This window comes from Nuphar pumila, chromosome 3 (genome assembly GCF_984573655.1).
Source record: "Nuphar pumila chromosome 3, dmNupPumi1.hap1.1, whole genome shotgun sequence".
NCBI lineage: Eukaryota > Viridiplantae > Streptophyta > Magnoliopsida > Nymphaeales > Nymphaeaceae > Nuphar > Nuphar pumila.
Genome location: NC_143251.1, coordinates 134,421,795 through 134,432,721, shown reverse-complemented (window position 1 = coordinate 134,432,721; position 10,927 = coordinate 134,421,795). Strand labels below are relative to the sequence as shown.

Below are 10,927 nucleotides of genomic sequence, written 5' to 3'. Positions count from 1 at the left end.
AAAATTGCACGAAACAACTTGGTCAAGAAGTATTTCCACATTATCACCCAAGCTACATTTCCTTCTCCACCACACATCGCACTTGAGAACTGTAGATATGTGACTGTGAGGCCCACATACGCCTTCGTTGTTACGAAACGAAACATATATTTTTTTTTGTCAAAGGAAAATCCTCATTGAAAACCGGGTCACTTATCCTTATGAATAAGGGGTGTCAACGGGTCGGGTTTTACCCAGACCCGTACAGTGATAAATAAGAAGACTTGATTAAAACCTGAGTTGGGACCCAAAGGTTTGATTAATACATGAATCCCGGTTTAGTTTGTGAAATTTTATATAAGACTAGGGCTCGACCTAAGTTTCGATTAAGACTTGTAACTTTCTAATATAAAAATAATAATAAATATTATTTTACTGGGTATGGCCTGAGCCTAAGACTGATTCATGTAGTTTTTATCAGGTGTAGGTATGATTTATCTTATAGTGGATCCGATTAGACCCGAGTCTAAACCCGATATCATACCGGAAAATGAAGGCCAGATGTCTGGTTCCACCTGACTTCCAAGCAACCAAACACGACCCGTTGACACCCCTGCTTACGATGATAAAGCAACGGCAATATCCATCCGCCGGCATGATTTAATGTGGGGCCTTGAGCTTGACAAACGTAACCTTTGGGCAAGGCAGAGGACACTATCTGTTTTGTAGAGTCGCGCATCCGTCATCTCTCTCTCTCTGAATTCCAGGGACAGAAGCAAAGGCGGCCTCAACATGTCGGCCTAGCAGTAAGTCAGCTCAAAACCCCAACCCTTTCTTCATATAGCTTAACCCTTTCTTCATATAGCTTTGCTGCATGGAGTCTGTCCCTTACCTCAACCCTTTTCATCATCCCAACTTCTTCGGAGCCCTAACCGCCGGATCATCGACCTTCCGATGGCCGCCGCCGCCGCAGCAGCAGTCCTCTCCGGCGACAAGGGCGTCGAGCGCGTCTCCCACGGCGGCCTGAAGTTCTGGCAATTCATGGTCGCCGGCTCGATCGCCGGCTGCGCCGAGCACATGACTATGTTCCCCGTTGACACCCTGAAAACTCGCTTGCAGGTCCCGTCGTCGGCCTCCGGCGGCTCCCTCCGCCAGGCGCTTCGCTCCGTCGTCAAGCTCGAGGGCCCCCTCGGCCTCTACCGCGGCGTCGGCGCCGTGGTCCTCGGCGCCGGACCGGCCCACGCCGTCTACTTCTCCGTCTACGAGCGGTGCAAGTCGGTCCTCGGCGGGAATTTGCCCGGGCACCACCCGGTCGCCCATGCGATCGCCGGAGTTGCCGCCACCGTCGCGAGCGACGCCGTCTTCACCCCCATGGATGTCGTGAAGCAGAGGCTGCAGCTGGAGGGCAGCCCTTACAGAGGGGTGGCGGATTGCGTGCGGCGGGTGATGAGGGAGGAGGGTCTGAAGGGTTTCTATGTTTCGTATAGGACCACCGTTGTGATGAACGCCCCCTTCACCGCCGTTCATTTTGCGACCTATGAGGCTGCCAAGAAGGTGCTCATGGAGGTTAGCCCCGGGAGCGCGAGCGAGGAGCGGCTTTTGGTTCACCTGACCGCGGGGGCTGCAGCGGGAGCACTTGCCGGTGTCGTTACCACTCCGTTGGATGTTGTAAAGACGCGGTTGCAGTGCCAGGTATGGTTGGTGGAGCTCAAAATTTGAACTTTGTAGTGATTTTTCTTTTTGGGGGTTATCCAGAATCCTTGCTTCTTGGCACAAGCTTGCTTTTTTGAAGATTTTATGTTATTGATTTGCGGGGTGGAATTCGCTATGCAATTATTATATGTTTTCTTTGTTAATTAGATCGTTTACCTTCGATTGTTGGAGGAGAAACTGCAGATTTTAATCATATTTTTTTGTTATCGTACTTTTTTGTGTCTTATCGATTTTGTTCAGTAGATTTCTCCTAGAGGAATTCAGCTGGAGCTCTTTTCATATGGATGATATAAGAAACACTTGAACTTAATAATGGATATTAAATTATTAGGCTTCCTCCTAGAGGAATTCAGCTGGAACTCTTTTTACAAGGATGATATAAGAAACAATTGAACTTAATTATGGATATTAAATTATTAGGATTCCTCTGAAGCTCTTTTCATATGGATGATATAAGAAACAATTGAACTTAATAATGGATATTAAATTATTAGGCTTCCTCCTAGAGGAATTCAGCTGGAGCTCTTTTCATATGGATAATATAAGAAACAATTGAACATAATAATGGATATTAAATTATTAGGCTTCCTCCTAGAGGAACTCAGCTGGAGCTCTTTTCATATGGATGATATAAGAAACAATTGAACTTAATAATGGATATTAAATTATTAGGATTCCTATGTGAGTTGAGGTTAATTTGGCATGATGGTTCCACACAGGTATGGATGTCATGACATGAATGTTGATGGGTGTCTCTGGAGGTTGTGAAGAACATGATTATGTATACTTGTAAAGCAAGTTTTGTCTCTCTAGCAGGGAGACTGCATATATAAAATGTTCTATTCTCTTATCATTTTTGCAATTTTCAAAGCTATATTTCATATGCTCATTAGGTGGTAGACAACTGTTTTTGTTGGGATGTGGCTGATCAGTGGAAGGATAATGTAAGAGATCCACGTTACATATCACATGTGAACACATTATGGTTGAGGAGACATTATCTAGCTTAGAAAAACTGTGCACCAAACTTCTTATACCTCATAATGACATGGCCAGTCGTTCTAGGCTTTATTTTGAACTCCCTTAGGATGGGTCTGGCACTACTTCCTTTGTACTAATGCTTTCCCAATTATCTCATTTTATAGGCTTATAGCTTTCTTTTCATTCTGTTACATTTTCCCATGCTATCTGTGCTGGCCTGTAGTTTCAATTGGCATGATGCATAAGTTGATTTGTAGAGATGTCATGTCATGCTGTTGGACTATAAGCTTTATGTGCCTGAGGTTCACAAGATATTTCTACTCTGTTAGGTTGTCCAGAACTCTAGATTTTGGTACTTAATTTCTGCTTTATGTGAAAACCTGAAGTTTGATGATACCACTGTTACTGATAGGAAAATTGTAGGCCTGTTATGGTCACAAAATAAAACATGATTTCCAATATCTTTTTCAAGGTGGCTTTCATTTGTCTGATGTCTAATGCTCATCTTTTGTGTGGCATGAATGCTGGTATCATCTATATATCTGGCTTTCCAAAAAGGGTGCTATTTTAACATGGTTTTGAGTCAACAGTGTTACTGCCATAAGATTATTGATCAGGAAACAAAACAAAAGAATTCTTCTCTAGGTTGTTTCCATTATACAGATGGCTAACACTGATCTTTTATATGACATGAAAAAGCACCTTATTTTAAATTATTTAGGCTGAAAGATTGGACTGATAAGTTTTGCTTACATCTCTTAATCTTTTCTTCCACTAAATTGATGTAGAATAAAATTGGTCATAAAACTAATTTTCTGCATTTTTATCTGAATATTTGCCATCCTTGTCATTTTATGTGATTTTTTGGACATTTGCGGTTAGTGATCCTTATCGAGGTTGTAAAATCCATATCTTAAACTCATATCTTAATTGTAAAAAAAACAAGTGTTGTATCATAACTTCATGACGTATTGTAAAAATTGTAAATCTGTATAACATATTCTTAAAAATTAATTAAATAAAAAAATCACACAATAGTGATTAGGAATGAAGCTAAATAAAATGTGGTAAAACATAGAGTGGAGTCAACAAATACAATTATAAAAAAAATCTAAAATACAATCTTAATCAAGGTTGTCAGACGAGGAAGCGGAAGTGGGAAAACGATATGGGAAGTGGAAGCGAGAAGCAATGCATTTTAAAATGTGGAAGCAGGAATCGAGGAATAAAAAAAACAATATAAGAATTGAATGGTAATTGAAATGAAACACAAATAAAAACTAAAGTAAAATTGACTATTCTTAAATTTCAAGATTTTTTAGTGGAAGAATTAAATTTTTAACAAAATCTATAAATGATGACTGCCAATTTAGATAAAACACATGGAAGTGAGTGAGAAGCATGGGAGGAAACACATAAAAAACATGAAAAATAGAGTAAGAGAATATATAAGAAGAGAAAATGAAGCGAGTGGAAAGCATAGGAGAAGCGTGGGAGAATCAAGATTTTCATCATGTTTCGGAAGCAACGAGTATCGTGCTTTCAAAGCGAGTTTCCAAAAATCCGGCTTCCCACCTATCTAAGAACCTTCCAGTAACTCTGATCTTAACATTTAGTTGCTTTGAAAGCAAGTTTTCGAGAAGCTGGCTTCCCGCCTATTTAAGAAGCTTCTAGTAACTTTGGTCTTAACATTTAGTCTGTCTAAAAGATCATAGTTCATGACATAAAATATAGAACATTTCATCCAAACCAACCCTAAGACTAAACTACTTCAAACTTTAAACCAAGTTTGTTAGTATCGTATTAGTACTCATATCTATCGAGCCCAAAATAAGATAGGTGTCATATCGTATCATAAAAATATATATATATTTTTTAATAAAAAATTTCAAAAAAATGAAAATAAAAAAAAATAGCAAAAAATTTTAAAACATCACAACACATGAAGCAATGATGAATTGCACAAAGTACAACCATAAAATCACATATAAAGCATTTATGTCTCTATGAGTTGCATAAGACATCATCAAACATAAACTATTTCACAAGAACATTGCAAAATATTAAATATCTCGCAATTAAGAACATGACAGAAAACTCATACTTTCATATTATGTAAAAAAACAAAATAACCAAGTTTATGAATACTTAAGTGTTATTAAATAACCAAGTTTTTTAAAAAATTATCAAGTTCTTTGACTTTTTGTTTGTCCACCCATCTGCCATTATGTTACACCCATTTTCTTTCTATGACTGTATTGTCTTATCACAATATGCCTTCATTTACATTAGTATCTAAATTTTTTCTTCTCAAAGCATTATATGAAGGCATTTTATATCCAGGTCCGATACTGGTTATAGCATCTGTCATGGTTTGAAAATGAAAACAACTTGCCATATTTAAAGGAATGCAGATATCATAGAATCATCTCTCAACCACGACATTCGCCTGCTCGTTTAAATGTTGAGTAGTCATAGCAATATGAATACCAGGATGCGCTCCTGCGGTAGTCATAGAAGAAAAAAAACTCTTAATACAACCTCTAGCTCTACCTCCTCTCGAAGACTCCTTCTTCTTTTTGTGCCCACGATACTATTACTACTAGCACAAGCTACACCTTTTTCCTCCGCTACAGAACTTCATACTTCTGATGTTATGCTAGGAGTTGTAAGATCAGAAGTAGGGAGCTCATCTTCATCCTTATAGGGTTGGGCATTACCCCATTTATGTTTCACTCATCTCTTTTTCTTATTTTTTTCTCTCAGGTTCGGGAATAATTATTGACATTATCATTTCACGGCATCCGACAAGTTCTTTGACATGCATGGGGCAGCATTTGTATCTCGGCTAAATGATGCTTCAACCGAAAGATACCACCTAAAAAAATATTATGACAATAGTTACACTCGATTTTCAATCGGTTTTCACTCATTACTTGTGTCCCATTGCCATGCAGGAATATTTGATGCTTTCTTTTCCCAAAAAAACTCAATAAAAAGCAAATAATAGGGTTTTTTTTACCTTAACCCACTTTTTTGAGTGAAAAAATGATGAAAACGCACTCTTACTTGAGCAAACCACAAAAGCCCTCTCCCTTGCACACGGATCAGCCCCCAAATCACTCTCACAACTCCTAGGGTGTATGGATACCCTCTAATGGCCTCTACACAAATGAGGGAGTCAGCCCTCAAGAGGTCTTTAAAAATCCTAAAATAAAAAATCATGATTCGACCCCTTTTAAAGTGCATCGAAGGTGCAGCGTATGATATACCTTGTATCGTACAATCTAGTATGGTACAAGGCTGTATCGATACATACGATACAAATACTATATACACTCATATCGCGATATAAGTGTGTATTGTTATTTCTCATAGTAACAATATGTATTGTATGGTATTGTATGATACTTACAACATTGCTTTAAACCATATTCACAAATATCAGTATCAGTTATATCTTGGTGAGGCTATTTCTCGCAATATTATAGGTTTGGCGATAAATCTTGAAAAAATCTCAGGAAAATCTCGATGCTTAAAAAAATATATAAAAATAGCAAAAATAAGTAAGAAAATATCATGTTTAAATAATAAAATATATATAATAAAATGCACAATAAAGAACAAAAACACATTTAAGCTATAAAAAATAAATAAAAACAATAACAATAATTGATAATATCGTGATATTTTACCTATAATATCGTTTGCTGAAAATACAGCAATAATATCGTGATATTTTGAAAATATCACTAATACATGTGACTATGATTTAAACGCCGATCTCCAATAATTCCGTCAAGGAATTCAGAATTGCTTCTTGTAGTGGAACTGATGATGCACCTTCCTTGTCCACTTCATTTTCATTATCTGGGATGATTTCTGAGAGTGGTTGTTCAGGTTGTGCTTCTGGCAATGGCAGTGCAGCCTTCATCGTTCATTTCATCATCAGAATCCAGGATGACTCATGGCAGTGGTTGTCTAGGCTGCACTTATGGCAATGGCAGTGCAACCTGAGCCTTTTTCCTACCTACGTGTAAACGAGAAGTTACCTCAGCACGATTACGGTTTGCAAGATAAAATAGAAACATGGATGTACGAACTTTGTATTCTCTGATATGGCTTTTGAAATTCTTGTGTCCATGGAGTTCAGTAGGAATCATGTGCCGACAAAAATGATGCTCTAGAAACCTTACACTATCAATGAAATTACAATATTTCAACACAAAGTCATTCATGTCCCTAAGGCTTAATCTTCTCACCATGGGTTACTTTAGATAAAAAAGACAAAAACCATTGTCACACCGAATCATTCGAGGCCATCTCACTCCAAAAACTGAAAACATAAGGAAAAACAGGGATTTTTTACCTCAATTTCTCAAGAAAAAAGTTGGAAGTCATGAAGATGTACCTTTGCTTCAATGTTCTAAAACGAAGTTCCTTATCTCACAAAATCAACCTCTTACATATAAAACACCAAAAACCTGCAAATCTTCTACTCTCAAAACCCTCAACACCCTCACCCAAACCCTCTCAAATGCACAGCAATGTGTAAAGGGGTCACAAATGACTCCTAAACATTTATAAGGTTCGTCCAGAAACGGTGGGACCCCTTAAAAATGTCACAAAACTAAATTGGCACCATTAAAAAATATTGGTTACATACAATATATTGTCTCTGGGTGTATCATATATGACTGATACACCTCTTAAACTAGTTTCAAGGGTGTAAGGTGTCGGACCTGGGCCGTTAAAAGTCCTTCATTGTAACATATCGTATGATATGATACATTATTTATATCCATGATCCTCGTTATTAAAACTCCAGCATGTTTGGCATTTCCAAAACCACTTGCTATTCAAGCTGATCAGCGTTTGGATAATCAAAACATGTTTTTAACTGCAGGGAGTAGGTGGCTGTGATAGATTCACCAGCAGCTCAATCGGAAATGTGATCCAAATGATTGTTCAGAAAGAGGGTTATGCAGGTCTGACGAGAGGATGGAGACCAAGAATGCTATTCCATGCACCTGCTGCAGCCATCTGCTGGTCTACCTATGAAGCAACCAAGACCTTCTTTCGAGGATTCAATCAGAGCTATACAAGATTGCCTTGAAAGTGTATCTTCTAGTGTTTTTATCTCACTTGTTATCACTTTTTGTATCTTCATCATTATGGTAAGCCATCACTAATGTTATCCCCCACAGCTTGATTGCGGAGATCATAAGGGAAGGGTCATGTCGTGTAGGATGATAAGGATGGTTGATTCATCTATTCCTTTTGTTGTGAGGGAAATAAGGAGCCATCTGGTTTCACTTGGAATGTGAGATCAACTTGATCTGGTTTGGCGGAAAATCATACGGGGAACTCGGAAGCCCTGGATGATGCACGTGCTCCTACCGTGCTCGTTGGGCTTCTTCATCCGAATGACAACTTTAATTTTTGCAAATTTGCTTGTGCTTTACCTAGGAATGTAGCTCCCAATGTCTATGTTTAGTTCATATTTATTCCTGACTAGTTTCCATGCAATCTCTCTCTCTCTCTCTCTCTCTCTCTCTATATATATATATATATATATATATGTGTGTGTGTGTGTGTGTGTGTGTGTGTGTGTTTCGAGTATTTTTTTTTTCTCGCAAATCCACCCTGTAGACGCGTTTGGCATGGTCCATTTGCTGTGAGCACTGGAACTTTATTCATATTTTTTGAGCTTTGAAATCATTAATTTTTGAAACCCTAGAAAACCTGCTTATGTGTCATAATCTGATAGTCCAAGAGCCAATTCATGCAAAACCAAGCATGTAGATCACATTTGTAGAGTTGGATTTCAAAAAAAGAACTTAAAAATACCCATTTTGTAACCTATGTTGAATAAAAGGGCTTATGTCCATCATGTGAAAATCTTCGAAGATTATCTGAAAGTTAGAGGTGATCGCATGTAGATTTTAGACTACACACAGGTTAGGTTAACGAGTTCAGAGACAAATTTAGTTTTTCCAACTTATGTTCTTTTATCAGTGCAAGAAACAGATCTCACAACAGGAACTCACAGATATAGCAGGTGGAATAAAGAAGCTAAAAACAAGCATTTTAGCACCATTCATCCCATATACGAAATGTCAATTATTAGCTGGTGTTATCAGTCACATCCTCCCAGTCCTCTAAAAACATTAAAAAAAACGTATTCAACTGTTTGCTTTATTGACATTGAAACGAACACAGAATTACAGGCACAATATTCAGTAGAGATACCAGAGTTGCTGCTGTTTGTATTTTATCAAAAAAATCAGTTGGACTCAAGCCTAGATCAATAGCTGTATTGAACGTGGCAAAAATTTCTCCTGTTTCCTCAGTAGATTTGACGATAGGAACCTCGGCAGGACTGACGTCGTCCTGTTTGTTTTCTTATTAAAGAAAAGAGGATCTGCAAAAAAACATACAGAAGACAATGGTGGTTAGATAGAGACATTGTGAAAATAGAAATAGACAAAAGTTATTGATCACAGTGACAAAGTTTGCGACAGTGAATGTGCGTCTCAATTTTTCAAGGTCCATTGTGTTTAGAAATGCATAGACAATATCACCCTGATAGATTGCAGGGCTTCTATAGAAAGAACAAGTTCATCAGGATAGAGATAGAAACATGACTTCAATAATGTCTATTCATCTAAAAATAAAGGTAAAGGGAGGACAAAATACCCAAATCCATATATAGTAATATGGAAGATAGGACAGTAGGTAGACTAGAACATCAGAGTTGGAAAAGGTAACATGGTAAAACATTCTCTTCAAACTGGCTGAAGACAATATCTGAAACTTGCAACAGTGTGATCACATAGTTGCATGATATGAATCATATGATAATGACTGTACAGGTTTTTTCCTCGCAATCAATATAAGAATGCATGTTATCTACATAATATTACTGTTTGCAGACAATCAGAACAAATGATTCAAATATCATACATAAAGCTGCAGATAGATCATCTCAGGTGAAATACCATCCATAATTATATGGTATTTAGGCTATACTGATAAAAAAAAATTATGTCATAGAATAGCATATTTTTATTTAAAAATATGATAATCTTCAATTATTTTTTTATTACCAAGGAAGACAATTTATTAATGAAAATGCAGAAGAACTAGAAGAAGAGTTGGCACATGGTGACAAGTCACCCAAAGCAATTGAAAAGAAAAGGTATACGTTAAGATTGGGGTTAAGGCAAGTATCTCCATGCAGTCCACAATTTCTCCTTGGTGTGGAAGAGGGCAGCCATTGAGCTATCCTTCAAATGCTGGTACATTTTCCAACCACGAAGGCTACCAGTCTTTGACCAGCCCATGCTAAACTCACAACCATCTCTTCCTCCCCTCTCTATTCACTATATATTTGGAGAAGATGGCTCATTCTCCCACAATGTTTTCAGGCCATAATTTTTGAAGTCAGAACTTGTAGCCCCCTCAATTTGTGAAGACATTGGAGTTTCAACCAATTCCAACTCACACAAACAGACGAACGATTCCCTGCTATATTTCTCTTTAAGATTTTCAAAGGTCAATGTCTTCTAACCAAACTAATAATTACATACATTAATTGTCCAACTCCAAATAGCAACAAGATACCTAAAAACTCCAAGGGTCTTCCCTTTTCCACACCACCTAATCCTCCCCATTCCTCGTGAAATATTCAATCATTGACATAATAGAGGCTCATCCATGGTAAAATTCTTAGTGGACTAAGACTCTCTCCGTAAGTCAGCCAACCAAGAATCCAAGGAGGAGTCATGAACTTCTAAGGTCCAGTCTTTTAGGGTGCCATTACAGATAGGAATGGGTAAATTTTGCAAGGGATACACCTCCTACCCAAGAGTCTGACCAAAATTGGATTCGTTGAACAGGAATCCAGTTCAGAAATGACTAATGAGAATATGTGCTGTTGAATGCCAAAACTTTCATAAACATGTGCCTCTCTTCCATCTTGGGTCTTCTTTCCATGCCTAAAACTAACGTCATAGATAATGGTTTGGCAAGGGCAAGTTTTTCCATCTCACCGAGTTAAGTGAAAAAAGGATACCAATTATTATTCTGGCTGAGATTCAAAGTGACCACAAAGTGACATGTTAGATTTGAATTAGAGTAAAAATTGGTCTGCACTGATACAGTTCCATGTGGGTTATATCTAAGTTTTAACAAAGTGGGTTAAAATGGACCAAAGTGAAACAAGTTGATATTGCACACTAAATCTGGGGGA

The 10,927-nt window shown here is 37.8% G+C and overlaps 1 protein-coding gene across 1 annotated transcript; it reads left to right on the top strand.

Moving 5' to 3' along the window:
* The first annotated feature begins 797 nt into the window (after positions 1–797).
* LOC149843938 (uncharacterized) lies at positions 798–8,190 on the top strand. Its single transcript, XM_090001995.1, has 2 exons — positions 798–1,671; positions 7,580–8,190. The coding sequence occupies exons 1-2, from the start codon at positions 934–936 to the stop codon at positions 7,787–7,789; spliced, it is 948 nt and encodes a 315-aa protein (XP_089858121.1). The 5' UTR covers positions 798–933; the 3' UTR covers positions 7,790–8,190.
* The last annotated feature ends 2,737 nt before the right edge of the window (positions 8,191–10,927 follow it).